This window comes from Girardinichthys multiradiatus, chromosome X (assembly GCF_021462225.1).
Source record: "Girardinichthys multiradiatus isolate DD_20200921_A chromosome X, DD_fGirMul_XY1, whole genome shotgun sequence".
In the NCBI taxonomy this organism is placed as follows: Eukaryota; Metazoa; Chordata; class Actinopteri; order Cyprinodontiformes; family Goodeidae; genus Girardinichthys; species Girardinichthys multiradiatus.
In genome coordinates this window covers 36,215,669-36,236,088 of record NC_061817.1, presented here as the reverse complement: position 1 = coordinate 36,236,088, position 20,420 = coordinate 36,215,669, and the positions used below count along the sequence as shown (strand labels likewise).

Below are 20,420 nucleotides of genomic sequence, written 5' to 3'. Positions count from 1 at the left end.
CAAGTCACCTTTCTTTTTTCTATTCTGCTCTCCGTGAGACCTGTTCTATATTAACCAGTCAACAGTTAAATGCCTCCATCTCCATGGAACCACTTCAGAGTCAATAACATCACTCATACCTCTGTGCCTGGGGAAGCTGAGATCGAACAGCAATCCAAATTATCATAATGAGAAGAAACACCTGGGGACCATAACGCCTGGATTTCATCACACCACAATTTTACACCTCAGCAGTACGGCTCCTTTGTTTATTTTCTTTTTTAATAAAACCCAGTGTATGATTAAAAATTATTTGCGTCGTGACCATAACTTTTAATTTAGAAATAATAATAATAAAAACATTTGATCATTTCCAGCTTAAATAGCTTATTGTTCATAACTTGTGTATCCTCACAGGATAAAACATGGGGCTAAAATTATGTTGCTGGAGATACTGTCTGCTACATAAATTGTTCCCAGGTGGAAACATGAATCCATAGCTTCTCATCGCTGGAGGCTGATCATCAGAACAACCTTGTCCACACTCCACAATGAAAAGAGAAGGTCACAGCAAATGTTTTCACAAACTAAGTGTGAAAATCAGTTGTTGAGTTTGTTGATTTGTAGCTTTTCTGGGGTTTAGTTTCTTTTCAAACAGAAAATCTCCAAATGAATGAAACCTGGCACTACAAGCCAAGGGAGAACGCTGAGTCTGCCAATTGGTCGGATATTTAGGGCGGGAGTACCAAATGTAAATACAGAGAGCAGATGCTGTTTTCCAAGCTGGTCAGAAACATGGAGAATGTAATCCTCTGATTAGTATTGTCTGGGTACTTTTTAATGCAAAATGGTCCACACCCTAGTTCAGTTGTGTTCACACTTGCACCAAGTAGGTAAAGGAACCAGGGTTTGTTTCAAACGGACTAAATGCCTCAGGTGTGAAAACACCCTCAGTGTTGTATTTGGGCTGAAAATATGTTCATGAATTAAAGGGTTTTATTAAATTTATGTTGCTTTTTTTCAGGCTGCACGGTGGCGCAGTTGGTAGCACTGTTGCCTTGCAGCAAGAAGGTCCTGGGTTCAATTCCCAGCTGGGGTCTTTCTGCATGGAGTTTGCATGTTCTCCCTGTGCATGTGTGGGTTCTCACTGGGTACTCTGGCTTCCTCCCACAGTCCAAAGACATGCCTGTTAGGTTAATTGGTAACTCTAAATTGCCCTTAGGTGTATGAATGAGTGTGTGCATGGTTGTTTGTGTGTTACCCTGTGATGGACTGGCAACCTGTCCAGGGTGTACCCTGCCTCTTGCCCATAGACTGCTGGAGATAGGCACCAGCTCCTCTGTGACCCACTATGGAATAAGTGGTAGAAAATGACTGACTGACTGCTTTTTTCAGATTGTTGTCAGTTCTGTTTAACTTTAGTTTAGAGCAGTGGCGGCTGGCCCATAGAAGGTGCTAGGGCACCGCACAACCAGTCACCACAATTCATCCATCCATTTTCTAAATCCGCTTCTTCCGTACAGGGTCGTGGGGGGCTGGCGCCTACAGCAGTCTACGGCTGAGAGGCGGGGTACAACATGTCGCCAGTCCATCGCAGGTCTACACAGAGACACACAGGCCAATCAACCATGCACACACCCATTCACACCTCAGGGGATATTTAGAGAGATTGTTTTTGGACTAAATACCAAGATGGCGCCGATGATGGCCGCCTCGGAGCTTCGCTCTCTCTTTGTTTTTGTATTTTGTGTGTTTTTATGTTTTTCGAGCCACAATTCTGTGGTCTCATTCAGTAGAGAGGAACTTCTCAACATCAGAGAGTCCTCTCTTGGGATTTTTTCACCATCTTTCAACGATCCGAGCTTCACTGAGCTTCTGGCGAGCGGAGCCGCAGCACTCCATGGGATACTGCGCCGAAAGCATCGGAGGGGAAAGCGCGCTGGCAAAGCTCCGCCAAAGAGGACTTCGCACACCACTGCCTTCAATCCATCTGGCAAATGTCCGCTCTCTCAACAACAAGATGGACGAGCTGCTTCTTCTCACCGATAAAAACACTGCTTCACCGAGACATGGCTGAGTGAAAACATCCCGGACCGAGCACTGCTGATGCCGGACTTCCAGCTGCTCAGAGCGGATCGCAGCGCGGAGCTATCGGGGAAGAAGCGAGGAGGCGGAATCTGCTTTTATATAAATGAAAGTTGGTGCAGAGACGTAAAAGTGCTGGAAAAACATGTAGTCCGGATCTGGAGTCATTTTATATAAACTGTAAATTTTATTCACCAAGGGAGTTTTCCTCGTTTATAATAATCGGCTCATATTTTCCACCGCATGGCTGCACTTCTGCTGCTGGAAAACATCTTGCTGAGCTGATTACAGACGTGGAGAAAAAATGCAGACTCTTTCATCATAATACTGGGAGATTTTAACAGTGCAAATCCAATGAACTTCCCAAATACAGACAGCATATTAAGTGTCCCACCAGAGACAAAAACACACTGGACCATTGTTACACAGCTTTAAAGGACTCATATCATGCTGTTATCAGGGCTGCTCTGGGTTTTTCAGATCATTATCTAATCCACCTCATCCCAACCTACAGACAGAGACTAAGAGCTTCCAAACCCAAGGTTCACACTGTTAAGAAGTGGACTGAGGAATCAAAGCAGATGCTACAGGCCTGCATTGAATGTACAGACTGGACTGTTTTTGAAACCTCAGCCACTGACTTAAACCAACTAACTGATGTGGTGACATCATACATCAGTTTCTGTGAGGACATGTGTGTGCAGACCAAGACCTTCTGCACCTTTGGGAACAACAAGCCATGGTTTACTCCACACCTCAGGAATCTGCGCAGAGAAAAGGAAGAAGCTCACACCAGTGGAGATTGGGCGCGGTACAGGCAGGCCAGGAACAAACTAACAAAGGAGATCAAAGCAGCTAAGAGAAGCTACAGTGAGAAACTGAAGAACAACCTTTCTACTGGTGATACTTCAGTTGTATGGACTGGTCTGAGAAACCTGACTGCCTACAAGAGCCCCTCCACCCATCCTGAACAGAGTCCTCGTCTGGCCAACCGTCTGAATGGCTTCTACTGCAGACATGACAGGAATCCGTTCACACCTCAAATCATCTCCTCCACATCCCATTCAGGAACAAGTTCTTCCCACAAAGCTACCAACCCCCCACCATCAGATCCTCTGTCTGCACTAAAGATGTAAACAGGCTCTTTCAGCGCATGAAAACAAAGAAAGCTGGAGGACTTGATAACGTCTCCCCATCATGTCTGAAAGCCTGCGCACATCAACTTGCTCTGATCTTCACAAGGATCTTCAACAAATCACTGGAGAAATGTGAGGTCCCCTACTGCCTCAAACGATCCACCATCATCCCGGTTCCCAAGAAACCCACCATCCTAGGATTAAATGACTACAGGCCTGTAGCCCTGACGTCTGTGGTCATGAAATCCTTTGAGCGGCTGGTGTTGAAGCACCTGAAAGACATCACAGGCCCCCTGCTGGACACCCTGCAATTTGCTTACCGAGCAAACCGGTCGGCAGATGATGCTGTTAACTTAGGTCTACACTTCATCCTGCAACACCTCGACCACCCAGGGCGCCAGGATCCTGTTTGTAGACTTCAGCTCGGCCTTCAACCCCATCATACCAGACATCCTCCACCAGAAGCTCACCCAGCTCAACGTCCCAGCCTCCACCTGTCAGTGGATCAACAGCTTCCTGACAGACCGACAGCAGCAGGTGAGACTGGGGAGCATCTTCTCCCGATCCAGATCAATAAGTACTGGTGCCCCCCAGGGGTGTGTTCTATCCCCACTCCTCTTCTCTCTGTACACAAATGACTGCGCCTCATCGGACTCGTCCGTGAAACTCCTTAAGTTTGCAGATGACACCACTGTCATTGGACTGATCCAGGACGGTGATGAGTCTGCATACAGACAGGAGGTGGATCGGCTGGTCCACTGGTGCAGTCAGAACTACCTTGAACTGAACCCACTCAAGACTGTGGAAATGGTGGTGGACTTTCGGAGAACACCACCCCCATACACCATCCTCAACAACCCTGTATCGGCCGTGGACCACTTCAGGTTCTTAGGAACCACCGTCTCTGAGGACCTGAGATGGTCTTCACACATAGACACTGTTTGAAAGAAGGCCCAGCAGAGACTGTACTTCCTGAGGCAACTCAAGAAGTTCAACCTTCCACAGGAGCTGCTGGTCATCTTCTACACTGCCATCATTCAGTCTGTCCTATCTTCATCCATCTCAGTGTGGTTTGGATCATCCACAAAACAGGACAGGTCCAGACTGCAACGAATAATCAGGACTGCAGAGAGAATAATCAGGGCTGACCTTCCCTCCATCCAGGACTTATACAGGTCTAGGGTCAAGAAAAGAGCTGCTAAAATCTCTGCAGACCCCACACACCCTGCACATAAACTGTTTAGAGTTTTACCTTCAGGTGGCGCTACAGAGCACTGTTTACTAAAACCAGTGATTCACACCTCAGTGGATATTTATAGAGACTGTTTTTGGACTGTGGGAGGAAGACGAAGTACCTGGAGAGAACCCATGCATGCCCAGGGAGAACATGCAAACTCCATGCAGCGAGACGCCCGGCCTGGAGTCCTAGGACTTCTTGCTGCATGGCAACAGTGCTACCAACAGGCCACCGTGCTGCCCCACCACAATTCAGTGAAAGTAAAAAAAAACAAAAAGTAATACAAATTAAATATTAAATTAAAATTACCTCAAAATAATATGTTTATTTTTTTAGATGTGAAAAATAAGTATTTTATAGTTAATGATGAGTAAACTTTCGTTTCATCCATGGATGTTGTCTGGTTCGTATTTCTGCTCTGGGGGCGCAGAAACCATTGCCCATGGGCTGCTGTTATATGTTTTACATGAGCCGTAGCTCCTCCTCAATACAAAAATAGGATATTTTAGGGGCTTAGCTTTCTTGCACCCACAGCGTCGTTTACATACCACCACCACATGGGGGCAATGACTTGAAGCCCGGCTGATTGACAGATCGAGAGGCGGGAGTTGGAGAGACAGAGAGGCAAAATGGAGGACTCGAACAAGTCAGTGAAATCTCTTAAAATAAAATGTTCTTAGAGGAACTAATGTAGAAGAAGCGTATTATACAGGGGTGAAAGTGAGCCGGTACGGTCCGGTACTGCGTACCACTAAAAGATTCTGCGCCGGTATGCAGTACCGGGAAGAGAAAAGAACGGCTGTCTGGTATGAAGCCATCAGCCAGAACCTGTTACGGCTGCAAAAATTTACGAGCAAACAAAGAAGATCAGATCCGCTACCAATAGGCAGTCTAAAACACGACTTAATCTGTTTATAAATATAGCTATTTCCCCTCATTTGAAATAGTTTCTGAACTGTTCTGCTATGCTGGACACTCAATGCTCCTGCTTTGCTTCTCTCCCCTCGGAGCTCGAGGCTGTTGTGAACGGCCAGCCTTTAAAATGAGCACTGTTACGTTTAATGTCTGTCTGCTTGCTGATAAATACCCCAGTTAAAAGCAAAGGGATATAAACTAGTTGTGTTTCATGTAATTCTGCTGAATTACAGCAACACAGTACAGCTCGAAAACACCGCTTATGACCAGAGATTTCACATACACTACACGAGAGCGCTATACGCGCTTACCTCCAAAACGGAGCGGTTGCCAAGGGGATCGGTGCGTTCGATTTAATGGACAGGGAGATTTTAAACAGGTGGTGAACTGACATTAAAAAAAACGCCACTCGTTAGGACGGGACGAACAATAAATCACTTACCATCTACAGACTTTTAAATAAAAACCGCAAAAACAACTGAACTGTATATGTATGTATATATATATGAACTCAGGCTAACTGTCCATAGCATGTTTTTGAAGGTACTTTCAAGCTGCAATCTAAACATGTTTTTCAGGTCTATGTGGGGACTGCTGGTTGAGAATAACCTGCAACTGCAACACCTCTGAAATAGTCACAAAGCTGGATTCATGAGTAGATGTAAGCTGTGCTTCATGATAACCAATAGAGCTTATGCTATTTGCTGGTTCTGTGACACTCGTAAAAGTTTGGTAGTCTGCCCCACATGTGTTTTGTGGATGAGAGAAGGATGATGACTGTGTTCCTTAGAGCATTTTGTGCCGGATGCTGCAGGAGTATGGGGTACTGGGGATGCTTTGAAGGATTATATAGTTCCTATATAAACAAGTTTGCTACCAATCCTGTTCGAGATGTTCATGATCATGATCTCGAACCTCCAGAAACCTCATAAGAGAGGGAACCTCGGTCACTCGTGCTTTTTGTAGATCTGGTTATGTTTTATGTACTTTAACCATCCATTGGAAGAGTTTTCAGCTGAGGGTGAAGTAGCCATTGTGAAGGTACCCGGGGAATAGTTGGCTGATCCCTCAGAGGTCGTAGTGAAGTACTTTAAATATCTTGCTGTCTTGCTCACAAGTGATGATAGGGTGGAGCCTGAGAAGGACTGATGGATCTGGGCCCTGTTTGGAGTAAAACTGGAGTTGCTCCAGTCTGTTGTGATGACAAATGAACAGCGCCTAAAAACAGAGCTCTACATTTTTTGATCTGTTCATGTTCTGACCTACATATATGGTCACAAGATTTGGTTCATGACCGAAAGAGCGAGATCCCAGATACAAGTCACAGAAATTAGCTTGTTCATGCTCGTTCATGTTCAGGGTAGCTATGTTCAACCTCATAGATAAGGTGAGGTTCACCATTATTCTGGGGAGTCGGAGTGTTGGATGTACTTCCAGATCCAACAGAGTCAGCTAAGGTGGTTCGGGCGTCTGTTTGGATGCCTCCTCGGCATGTCCCACTGGGAGGAGAACTGGGAGGGCAGTAGTAACCCTAAACGTCTCTCTCCCTAACTACAAATTTGTTTCCTCTTAAGATGCATGACCCACATTTTTTTATGCCCAATGTAAAAGTACTAAAAATAAAATAACATCACCAAGAGAAGGTGGAAAGTAGGCAAGAGTGAACTAAAATTCATCTTTGGTTATTTCCCATTCTAAATGTGGAGATTATTGCTTCAGATTACAGAAGATGTTTTGAATTTTATTTGGGAAAGGATCCGAGGAAAAGACTGGGTTACTTTCCAAAATAGTAACTAAAAACCACAAATATTCTTCTGGCTGTAATAATAGAAGCTTTCAGAGACAACACAGAGACGAAAAGTCTCCAATTCCAGTTTAACAGGCAAAATGACTCATTTTGATCTTATTATTTGAACACTTGATCCCAGTGTTGCACCATAGAAACCAATATGAGCTCAGCTGCTGTGAAAGTCCTGCAGGGAAGATTTCATTCACTGTCGGCAATGTGTGGAAGACATTTATCACCTTATTTCACAGCAAAATAAAAATTGCAGGAGACAAGCTGAGAGAACAGACTAGGACTCTGGGAAATTATGTTCACTCTGGGAACGTTAAGAGGAAGCGCCATCCTATCCGAAGCAGAAGATGGGTTTCATCAGCATCAGGCAGAACACAAAATATGATATAAATAGGTACAGCATGAGGGCTACCTGTCACCAGGTGAGTATCTTGATCTTTTCTGATTGACTTTTACTTTAAAATTGTCCATCTTGTGTAAAAATACAGTTATTTAAAGGTTAATTATTACGTAAGGAGAAGCTCATAACGAGATTGGAGAAGATAAATACATGAATGTAGTTTCTGGAGGTGTAGAAATGTAGAAATATTGTAAATGTAAAAACATAGGTGTAAAACTCCTATTTAGTTTATTAATTTGTTTCAAACAAATTAAGTTAAAGGCCAAAAATAAAGCAAAAACAAAACGTAATAAAAGACGTAGGTCGAATTAAAGGAATAGGTCGAATTAAAAACATATTATTGCTCAACCCCTTTTAATTATATCACTTCCCTAAATCATCTACATCCCAAATAAAACATAAACACTGCCATCCCAAGTTTCCAATTTCAATATTACACAGTAAAGTTTTGTAATTATAACAACCAAAGTTTAAATCCCACATGACAGAAAGGTACAAGGATGAAACTTCACTGCCACCCATCCTCTGCTGTATATTTGCCCTAAATAAATTTTTTTATGTGTTTATTTTGGCTTTGATTCAAGCATCACCCAAGCTAGCTCATATTTTATTTAAATCCACTTGCATCTTAAATTGTAACCCACATTTCTGTCACTAAATACTTTTGAATATTACCTGGATGTGAACTGTTTCTTGCCTGAACATAATTTAAGATTTGATCCAGTTGACCCATCTCAGTGTTTGTGAGTTCCCTCTTTCTCACGTTATTTACTATCATGGTCGCTCCTTTTTCAAATATGATTAATAATTTTATGTTTGTTGAGGTTATGTTACCTTAGACTTTTGCACAGTAAGTAAGATCCGGTAGTACAAATAAATTATAAGGCATATTCATTGACCTCTAATCCAGCAAATATGTGGAATTCCCTAAAACAGCAATACTTTTTTCTATTTTTAATTTTACTTTACTTTGTTTGAGGGTTTTAGCAGATTTTGTGGTCTGTTATTACACCCAGAAACGTGTTTCCATATTCTTGTTAAATTTATCAATAGTTGCTGAATCTATATTATGTCCTCCAGTATTTTTACATATTCAAATAATATAAATGTGCTTTTATTCTGATGTGTTTGGTAGTCTAAGTTAAACCACTCTAAATATTCATATTTTATGTTTCAATCCAACTTCCTCTGAAAAATCCACTTACAGTAGCTGGAGTGTTTCAGGGAAAGGCAATAAGCTGTGATAAAGTGAATATTTCTTCACTTTGTTGATAAGATTCTTGTCCAAATGTGTGATTTGAGTCACGTCTCGCCATTAACACCTCAGATTCAAAGACACTCATCACTTCAGTGTGACGTCCTGCTGTTTTTTAAACCATAACAGAACAATAACATTAACATTTTAAAATCTTCTTAAGTCTTTTTCCCTTGACCCTATCAATATTAAGTATTTTATATTTATGTTTTTCTGGCTTCCTGCTGAATTAGCTGTTCTTTAATGACTAATGTTGTCAAACTTAGTGTGTAATTGATGTTTGTACGCTAACGTGCTATAATCAGGCTGTAATTGGTGGGCCAGGTGACAAGCTGGACATTGAACGACTCACTGAAGAAAACATAGAAGGCATGGTGGTGCAGCAAAAAGAGCGCATTCATTTTCTGGTATTCCCACCGTGCCCTTATTAGGAAGCTAATTTATTAAATTAAGGGGTATTTATTTTTTAGGAACTTTGGTCAATATCTTCATTTAATAAACTTAAAGAACATTGCTTTGGTTTTTGTTAATCAGGTTTAAGTTGGGTCATGGCCCACCTCTTGTACGATTCTTTCAATAATTTTTGTTTCTCGCTTGATCTTCTTTGGTCTATTTTGACTTCAAATTAATGTTAACATTGGATTAGGAAGAATTAGGATAACGCGCATCCCATCCACTTACTTGGCTCAGTACTGCTCCGGTGCATGCTGAATGTCATTGCCTGAAGACACCAACAGGATCACATCAGACGGGCTTATTCCCTTAAATCCTGGGACTGGAACGAGCCCATTACCCCACTCTAATACTGGGTTATTATGTTTTTGCTATTTTGATGATTGTGCTTTATGCTGTATTGGTTTCTTTTCTTGTCTTATGCATGGTGGGGACATTAATTGTGCTGACAGATACCTATAAATGAGATGCACCATTGTTTTCATCCAGTTGAACCAGTTTAGTTTAGTTTAACTATTAACACCAGTAAAATAATTCATTTTGCTCCAGAAACATATCAGAAAGATCAGAGGCTGTATTGCATCAACTCCTCAAATCAATGCTGGAAGGAGCTGCTGATGAACAGAAGAATGACGATGAATCTGGGACACCATACTGGGTCAGTTAGAAAGTGAGCTGATCCCTGGAGCAGGGACCTGCAGACCCACCGGAGCAAAGTAGGGTAAAAGGCTGAATTATCTCCGGACTAAAAGCTTCTGTTGGTCATTCAAGGTAAAAGCTGGTGTATCAATTTTAAACCAATGCTAAGTAGACCTATGGGACTGAAATGAAGAACTCTATACTATTTCTTACAAATTCCCATAAGAAAGACAGAAAAATGCATCTATTTAAGTGGAAAAAGAGGCAGCAAATCAAAACGTAACAGAACAGTATCAAGCAGGATTTTATATGTCCGCCTCATTTATCTAGAGATGAGCTGGTTGCTTAGCCTTCAAAATCAAAAACATTCTCACATTAAGAGTCATTAATTTGTATAAAATCAGAGTGGAGTCGCCTACCGTGGTTCGATGTCTTTGCATGAACGGGTGTGTAGTGATTCTTCGAGGTTCTGACTGGTGTCTCATCTTTAGGAGAACCATCAATGGCTGCCATGTTTTCATGTTCAAACTGCGATGCGGAAACTGGTCCTTGTTGCCTCAGTATGTCCGCCAGAGCTCTGAAAGGAAATCGCAAAAATATGAATCATTGTCAAACCTGTAATGATTCCACTACTTTATGTTATAACTTGACTCAGAGATTAGGAAGCATAATGAAAAGGAAATCCTAAAGACAACCACTGTTTCAGTGGAATTGGGTTTTCAGTATCATCTGCTTTGGACTCATCCTCTCGTCCCATTTATTAAGCGTGATGTGAGGGAAAATAACACCCGGATTTCCAAAGCCACGGTGACAGGCACAGCATTTTCTTAAAGGAAATAAAAGGTCACTTTAACTGTGTCAATGTCAGCCTAATGCAAACACACAGTCCACTTTCTATAACTTGGTGACTTTGGGAGATATGCGGTATATTAATAGCATTTCCCTTCCAGGGCGAGCACACTTTTGCCGATTCCTTTTTGCAGACAGAGACGACCTGATTTTGCCTCGTCCCAGTTGACTGCCTCGTCGTGTGCAGCAGAAGCAGCTTTCACCATATATCTTGGAAAAGAATGGCAACAAATTATAAAGCTGAAAAAGATACAAAACCACTTTTCATCAATGCCGAGCTACTTGGAAACTGTGAAGTCTTTGGTATAAAATATTTCCTGCAGTTTACTTTCTCATGCTAAACTTAATCTTCAGAGCACTTCTCTAAGTAAACTCATTAATAACTTTGAAGAACGGTAAAAAAGTAGAACAAAGGTTAAGCACACTTTTAAAGCAAGAAAACAAGATATACAACATTTTTCTACTGTAGTTCAGTTAACTGAATTTTGCAGGGCTTCGTATCAGCTCAGTACTTGTCCCACCATCGCTTTTAAATCAGGTTGAGGTCTGGACTTTGGGCCATCGCAACAGCTTCATTTTTTTTCTATTTCGGCCATTTTGTGGTAGATTTCCAGCTGTGTTTCAGTTCATTGCCCTGTTGATGACTCAGTTTGGGTCAAACATCAGCTGTAGCTGAGATTATTATGTACTAAGGATTTATGCATTTTTAAGAGTGCTTCTCAGTCAGGGTTAACATTAGAACTTAGATTGTATTGCTTTCTGCAAAAATGTAGTTTATCTGTCTTGCAATAATTAGAGTCAATAATTGCATTAATTCTAGACCTAAGAGTGTCTTGTCCTTTTGTTGCAGTGTCTATCCATCTAGATTACATTTGATAGAAAGTTTTATTACATCTCGAGGAATACATAATAAGACCTAAGGTCACAATAAGCCTGTTTGACTAAGTTGAAAAGGCTTGAATGATGAAATATAATGTTTTTTTCACCCATTAACATGACCTTGATATGAAGGTAAGGACATTTTCACTGAATAAAAAGATTTTTTTTTTTTTATGTATGGCACTTTGTACTGACCATTCAAACACCAATTCAAATAGATGCCATTCATAGGATAAGTATTCATACACCTTGAACTTTTTCATATGTTGTCCCATTAAAACCAGAAACTTCCATGTATTCTATTGGGATTTTATGTGACAGTCCAACACAAAGTAGAATATAATTTTAAAGAGATGTAAAAAGATGCATGGTTTCCAAACTCTTTTACAAATAAAAATCTTTTGCATTAAGTCCCTTTGGTCTTGCACAGCAAGAGATATGCGAAGGAGGAGCTTGATGCTACACTATGCTCTATGCAGCAGCAGAATACTCCACTCACTCTGCACTTTCTCTGCTGTTCCATTAAAAGGACTTTATAAATAATAGGACTGGTATGATGGAACAATTATTGATATATAATCCAACTTTTATAAAAGCAGATTAAGAAGATGCATTCTTTTTGAAATGCTAAACATTAAGATTTAAGCTCAATCTTTAACTATGTCTGTTTCACTCAATTGCCTTCAAGCCACAAAGAGACCTGGAGCTTCAAAGAATGAAACTAAAACATTTAGTTTTGTTGTTTTTATGAAATGTGATTCTAACAAAAAATAATAAATAAATGACTCATATTCTTTCAGATCTTTCATTTTTAGCAGACTGGTGGAGCCTCTTTCGTGCTGCAATTAGGGAACAAAAGCCCCCTCCTCACCACCTGCCAGGCATAAATTGCATCTCAGTTTGCTCTGCAGAAAGTGATCAATACAACCCTTTCGAATTGGAGGCTCACTCACATTTCTTGTGTTTTCAGTGAAGGTCACAGAGCAAACAAAGGTCTGCCAGCAGCTCAGTATTCTGCTCACAGTCCTCCATCAGTCACAGAGGTGGGAGTCTAAATGGCTTTAGTAAAGCACCGGAAATTAACAGAGACGATCCCATTTTTTACGAGCTGATCCTTGCCAAATATTAAGCTAATCCTGTGTCTCAGGACTTGTGCTGAATGTCTGCTGTCAGCATCTGAGGTCTTTTTCCTACACATCTTTACCATAACTGAAAATGTTTAACTTAAAATAAAAAATGAAATTTCGCTGAGCAACAAGCCAGCAAGTTACCTCCACTCTGAAGTAGGATGGATGGAGCTTTTCTTGAAGTGGAACAGTCAATTCACTTCAAAATGAAGCAATAAAAGCACATCCACTTTGTCATCCACCCCATTTCAAGACAAAAGGATAGTTACTAATAATTAAACACATTTTTTGTTTTTCTAGTTTAAATCCTCATGAGGTTATTTCAAAGCTATTTGTATTTCTAAAGCTTGCATTAAATCCAAAACCGAACCACCAGAAGAATTTCCAAACTTAGTTTTGAATCCTTGAATTTCTAGCTGTTTTTCGTAGAGAGAAGGCTGAGTAATCTCCTTGACATTTTGAGAACAGCAGGCAGCGAGTTTCATGACCGCAGCGTAACAATGTTTGATTGTCCTTAAATCATTAAGTCAACTACTAGGCTCCGGCTGAGAAGCATTGAGTCCTCCCCTGCTTCTCACAAAATGGACCAGAGAACGAGATGACGCTAATGGCTCATGAATAAAAGCAAGAAGTACATGACTAACACTTACAGAACCCCCCACACATTATTGGCACCCCTGGTAAAGAAAACCCAATGTTTAATTTGAGTGCATGGGAAAAAAAACCATGTTTAAAAAATGTGTTTAACAAAATAAAAGATTTTTATTTGCAGTAGAGCACTTAGTCTTCTGCTAAAACATTTCTGCAGGTTTGCAGCAGACAGAGAGATGGATCATCGCCATTCATCTTTGCAGAGTCCTGGGTCACCACAGGTTTTCTATAGGATTTTTGGTCTGTGGATGGGGATTGTCATTGTGTTTGGTAAACCTTTTCTCTGTTGATTTGGCGAGATGCTTTGGATCACTGTGCGGCTGAAAGGCCCAACAATGACCCATTTTCAGTTTTCAGACAAAGGCCACCAGATCTTTATATAAAATATCCTCATATTATTATTATTTAAAATGTTCTGGTATTTCAAACATTTCATGATGCAATGCAGAATTAGGTCCACAGCATCATGGATCCTTTTGGGCATAAAGGTGGTTTTTCCACATATTCTGCTCTGTTTCGACCAGACCCACATGGAGTATTTCTTGTCATTGTCCTATTTGACCATGGCCCAGTTTCAGTAAAATTCTGAGTAGAGATTGGCAAGCTACACTTTTATGTTTTTGATGGTAGGATAGAAAAAGCCTTTTCTTGGTATGCCTCCCAAACAACCATCGGTCATATTGATACTTTATTAATGATTTTATGAAGACTTGGTAATGCCAGCAACTTTCTATCAATGAACTTTGCCAAAAAAAAAAACTCTCTGTGAGTGGTGATAAGATAATCTTTGGTCTTGATCTAACTTTGTTTGCAACATCTTCAGCTCTTTTTAACATTTTTATTATTGCTCTACTTTTTATACGGGCGAGTATTGTTTGGGAATTATCATCGATGATGAATTGTGGCACCAATGAATTTGTTAAAGAAACATTTTTTCCTGATGAGTTAAACTACTAAAATAAAAGGTTTGATGTTTAAGATTTTCAGTTTAAGATTATGCTCCTGCATTAAAAGTGAATTCATTTTAAGGGCTTTTTACACATTGTTACCAGGAATGCCAGTAATTGTGGAGGGCCTGTAGTTTTGATGTTCTTTCTTACCTTTGTGTGATTTTGTCTAAAATTATACAATTAAAATCCTTTTTATTTCGATTTAGTTTGTATCTTCTTGGACTTGGGTGATTTTGTAGTATCTTCATACATATTTGAGAAAGAAAATCTTTAACCAAGCCACAGACAACATTTAAAATCATAGAACAAACCAAAACATTACAAATAAAACAAACCCAGTTTTAAAATCCCATTAGATCTGTAGTTCCCCATCGATGGGGAAACGCAGAGTGATGTAACACAACAACATGATAGCTATAAGTAGCAAAGTTGTTACAATTAGTCCATCATTTTGGTTTACATGACGCTCCTTATAGATGGTGATTCGACTTGGTGATTGACATCTGCTAACCTCATGCACGCTGCACTGCTCCAGCTTAAAATGCTATAAAGGAAGTTTTACCTGATGTAAACGAAAATCAGTGAATCTGTGTTGGATTACTCTGGCTTTCTCAAGGACCTGGATGTGTGACACAACAAAAACTGAATTTCAGAACTGAAATTGAAGAATAGAACTGGAATTTAAATACATTTTAAGGCAAATACATTTGATCTAAAACCATTAAATTCAGTTTTGATTTAGTGAAATTCATTTTCAAGCCAATGTATTTGATTTCAAATTACACAAATAGAGATTCAGTCTGAGCAACTCAAATTTAATTTCTGGTGGCACAAGTTTATGCCCATAAACGAGTCCCTCTGCCTAAAGCTGATTTGAAAAGCAACAGAATATCAGGAAGCTGGGGTCCCTGAATGAGGAAAAAGATCTATGTCATAAAAAATGATGTGATTTTTCATAGCCACTAGCAAGGCAGGGTGTTGACCTATGTTTAACTCACCAAAATGCACAGTGAGGAGGACTGTAAGTATGGCAGAACTGCAAAGAGTGGCATCTTAGGGTCTTTAAGTCTCTATAAAATTAGACACCAATTATATGGCTAGCAGTTGTTGAGGACACGAAAAAGCCTTTTCTGTCCTACCATCACAGACATAAACATGTGGAAACTCTGCTGGGACTTTAACTGGAACTAAGAGCTTTGGTCAGATTGACTAAGATTGAGCTTTCAAGCAACAAAGACTTCAGATGAGTTTGGCATACAACAAGGATAAATATGTAGAAAAGTATTTGATGCCCATTGTTAAGCATGATGAAGGATCTGTAATGCCTTCAGTTTGTTTTTTAAATGCAATGGAAACCTTTTTAGAGTTCATTACATCAGAAACTCTTTAAAATATCCCCACATTTAATTAAAATCTGCTGGCCTAATAACTGAAAACGTGTGATCCCAGGTCTTTCAGTGAGACTCAAGGACTCAAAACATAAGACTAGATCAACACAGAAATGCTTCAGCGGACACAATATCAACCCTCTCTTTTTGCCATCTCAGTCCAAAGACCTAATGGGCTGAGTTAACAAGAAGAGACCAAGAAAGAGGAACCGGGACTCTGGACCATTTGGAGCAGAGGTCTCAGGTGCCAGTCCTCAGAAAGCCGCTGTTCTGCAACTTTTTGCTGCATCCCTGGTCCAACGCAACAAAATCAAAAATATTCCCTCAGCATGCAGTTACAGAGACCTGCTAATGACTAACTCATTTAACTCAGGTGTTTTCAAGCAGATAAACATGGTAAATGGACAAAATGTTTACAGAACTTTTCCAGTCTTACCAACCATTCAAAGTGCTTTACACCAGAGCTGCATTCACCCAACAGGCACACATCCATACACCAGTATGTGGATCAGTAGGCGACTTGAGGTTAAGTGCCTTGCCCAGGGAATCAAAACGGCAACTTTCAGATTGCAAGACGACTAATCTTCCTACTGAGTCAGAGTCACCATCTAAACGTTCTGGAACAGTGGTCCTTCAGGGGTGGAGTTTGAAAGAGACGAATGGTGCAAAGATCCCCTCGCTCTGTATGCTCTAACTGACTAAACGGTTATAGGACACTGAGTGCTATCCTATTGGCAAAAAGAGCTTTTGCAGTTATAGTTAAAGGATAATAATTTTAACTGTTGATATTAAAATGAACATATAATTATCAATATATCATTAACAATACTGATAATAATATTCATATATTATGAACATCAAGATACTCTTATCATCAGTTACAATTACAGGATGATATTATTAAAATATTATATATCATTATTCATAACATTATGTAGTATTAATTTCAATAGTAATAACCTATTATTTCCTAACATGGGATTTCCCCCACTGAAGAAATGTAGTCAAATTAAAGGTTAGATTGTTTTCACCATTTTTCAGTGTGAGATCAGGCTTCTGCAATAAATATTAATTAATTTTATGTTTTAGTACACACATCAGGGGTGCAAATAAGAATGGAAGGAGTTGTGTAGAAGGAGGTATGGTATGTGCAGTTTGCAGCTATTCCAAAATGTTGTCTTTCAATGAGTTCAGAGGGTATTTAGCTATTGATTAAATAAAATGTACAGAGGTCTTATGACCCTGTTCTTCAGGAAACACTGCTGTACAACCTGCAAGATCTCAAGAAAATAACTGAAAGGGTCCTGGAAGGTTTGATTTACGATGAAAACTAGTGGGGACAAATATTTGCGTTAGCATTGCTCACAGCATCACTTCGACAGTTTAGTTGATTCAGCTGCTGATGAAGATTTTCTCGATGTAGAACAGACCACTCCCATCTGGGAGTTTCACTCATACTGTTTTCTGTGGCATTTTTTTCATTCTTCTGAAGCTCGTTTGCTGTCAAATCACACAAACTAAACATTAGGACAGATATAAATGTAAACCATGGAAAACAGACTCATCCTTACCTTATACATTAAAACTGGTTTCAAATAAGTTAGGTGGACCTAACATTAAAGGTGTGGGTACAATTGTATCTGTTAGTTATTCTGATTTTGCTTGCAAAGATAAAGAAAAAAGGCATATTTTGTAATAGCCACCCACTTTAGTGTGTTTTATTTGGATTTTGAGAAACACAACATGATGAATTTACCAAATCATACATGGTTTTGAAATATTTTACACTAAAAAGTGTGGCACCTTTTTATATTCGGCACCCTTTATTGTTTTACATCTAAATAAAATCTACTACAACCTACTGTTTTCAGAAATCGCATAATTAGTAAACAAAATGCACCTAATCTGTAAAGTACTCTCAGCATAACAGCATCATGAAGACCAAAGAAATGACAGGTCAGGGAGAATGTTGTAGAGAGGTTTAAAGCAGGTTTAGTTTTGAACATCTGAACAAACAAGTAAGAGAATATGCTTTCACCAGATGAGAATTAAACTTTGCCACGTTGTACGATGGAAAACTAACACTTCACAACTGCCTGACACGCCATCCACACAATAAAACAAGGTGATGGCAGAATCATGATGTGGCGATGCTTTTCTTCAGCTGGGAATGGGAAGCTGGTCATAGTTTATGGGAAGATGGATGGAGCTAAATACAGGACAAATCTGGAAGAAAAGCTGTTAGAGGCTGCAGAAGACTTGAAACTCGGGTGGCGGTTCAACTTCCAGCAGAACAACAACCTTACAGCCAGAGCTACAATGATATGGGTTAGACTAAGCATGTGTTAGAATAGCGTGGTGGTAATCGAATTGTGAATCTTTGACAAGGCTGAAACAAAATGTTCTGTAGCTTTAATTGCAGCAAAAGCTGGTTCTACAACGTATTGACTCAGGGGGGCTGAATACAAATGCATGCCACACTTTTCAGATTTTTGTTTGTAAGAAAAATTAAACCATGTATCCGTTTTCTTTCGCTTAAAGATTCTGCACTACGTTCTGTTGGTGTGTCACATAACATTACAGAGAACTACACTAAAGTTTGTTTTGATGTTGCAACATACGAAAAGGTTCATATTTTGCAAGACACTCTATGCACTCGCTCAGAATGAGTTGGAATACTCAGAACAATCTTACCTGTGCACATTCATCTCCTGAGGGGGCTTCGTGGCTTTATCATAGGCAACTTTAGCAGAAATCCCAATGGCGATGATGAGCGCAATGACCCCGCAGGTGATGTACACCGTGGTGTTGGTCTGGTCCAGCTCTGGGTCGTATGTGTCCCCCGTGGGCGCTGGTGAGGGAGACTGGGTTTTGATCCAGTCCGGGGTGTTGTAGTTGGTGCAGCTCTTCTGCTCCAGCCGCTTGCCGCGGTCTGCACAGCAGAAGCGCAGGAAGCAGCTGCCGCAGCAGAAGCGGTGGTCCGTGTTGTTGCAGGCGAACTCCTTGTCGTACTGGCCGCTCACGTCGTAGTAGCCCATGCAGGTATCGTGCTGACCCACCGAGGGAGCTTGAACTTGGGTGATTTTCCGCGGGATGGCGGCGGGGAAAGCAGTGGTGCTTGCGTTCTCCTCTTTCGCCTTCGGGTTCCTCCTCGGAGGGGGTTTGCTTCTCTTGTTGGCGGTGGCAGCGGCGCACAGGACATTTAGCGGGTCTAAGTAAATCAAAAGAAGCAGGAGGTGTTTTACCCCCATCATTTGAGGACTCGCTGGTGTTGGCTTGTTGACCTCCACTCTCTTTTGGTTTCTCTGCTCTGAATATTCACTCTTCTACTTCTTATCGAGTGGAGCCTCTTGCGCTTTTCTTCACCTTATGTGCTCTCGTTTGTGCCAAGCTCACACTCGCGGACCCTGAGTGGTTGATTTTTCCTTCATTAGGCATCTTCTGACACTTTGGCGATCACAACACATGGGACGTTTTTAGATGGACGTTAATTTCTGGCAAGTCTCTTTTTGGAAACTGTGCGCACAGAGGCGAAAATGAGCAGATGTCAACTGGGGAAAACTATTTTGTCCGAATCTGTAAAGGCTCGGGGTTACACTGTGGAAAAGGGTGAGAGGTTTGTTATTAAAACGTCGCTAAGATTAACTTCATTGGAGGCTGTTAAAGAAAGAATAACTGTAAAATGACACTCCGAGTACTTTAAGCACCACGGATAGCGCACAGGTCCCCATTACGCTTGTTGGATCGCAACATGATCTGATTAAATGTTCGGTTTCCTCTTAATTCATCCTAAAATTTGTAATTTATGCATCTCACTCGATAATAAACAAAACTCCTGCATGGAGTACATGAGGAATAAAACTGCGCGTAATTCATTTTACGCACAAACTTCAGATTTTTACAGTTCTGCAGACTTCCTGAAACAACTGAACCTTATCTTTATCGATTCTCTAATAAAAGACAAAAAGCTGAAGATGTATGAAAAGTAGAAGAAGACTTACAAGCTTCGGAGTGGCCGGTGAGCGTCGCGCCGTCTCAGCTACTGAATCAAAGCGCCTTCGTAAGACAAGAGCCAAGACCTCCCTCCCTCCTCTCCGGCCCGCCTCCTCTCTCTCTGCGGTCTTCCCTCCACCCACCGCCAGCGTCACCAGTTCAGTTACCCCCGTTAATTACCCAATCACCCCCTCACCCCAGGATCCACCTCCGCGGTTTTTCGGTCGCGTCCCTGCAGGTTTTACTCGATAACTCGACGAGGTGGAAAAAACAGGAAAATAGCTGTGCTTAAGAAAAGTGTTTTGGAAGAGAGGAGGCGTTCATCTGGGTGCACACACAGTTTGTGTGTGTTGGAAATTATAAATCAATACTTTTCCAAGTGAGGGCAGAGGGGTTCGCGAAAAGCATTTGGTTACTGTCGAAGTTTAGGAATCAGGTTTGAGTCGGATCAATAGTTCTGATGTGACAAAATCTGAAGTTGCAGGACTAGGCCTACGTTCCAGGGAAATGTATTTGGGTATAGTTTGGAACCAGTGATTTTATTCATGTAGCTTGTTACACAACTTTTAAATGAATGTATTTAAGTAGGAGGCATATTTCCTTTTGTGCCTACAGAAAGTTTGCTGTTGTTTTCAGATAAATGAGTATCTAGAAAATGCAAATTTTGCAACATGCTGCAGACAGAT

At 40.7% G+C, this 20,420-nt stretch overlaps 1 protein-coding gene across 4 annotated transcripts in view; it reads right to left on the bottom strand.

Annotated features, from left to right (window-relative positions):
- LOC124863584 (protein shisa-6-like) overlaps positions 1-19,844 on the bottom strand; it is a 104,320-nt gene extending 84,476 nt beyond the window's left edge. For all 4 annotated transcript variants that reach the window (XM_047358030.1, XM_047358032.1, XM_047358031.1 and 1 more), the window contains exons 1-3: positions 19,743-19,844; positions 18,436-19,338; positions 10,317-10,474 (exon numbers count right to left, since the gene is read on the bottom strand). In XM_047358030.1, the coding sequence (XP_047213986.1) occupies positions 10,317-10,474; positions 18,436-18,995 (718 nt within the window). In that variant the 5' untranslated portion in view covers positions 18,996-19,338; positions 19,743-19,844. The remainder of the gene's footprint in view (positions 1-10,316; positions 10,475-18,435; positions 19,339-19,742) is intronic.
- Between the last annotated feature and the right edge of the window lie 576 nt (positions 19,845-20,420).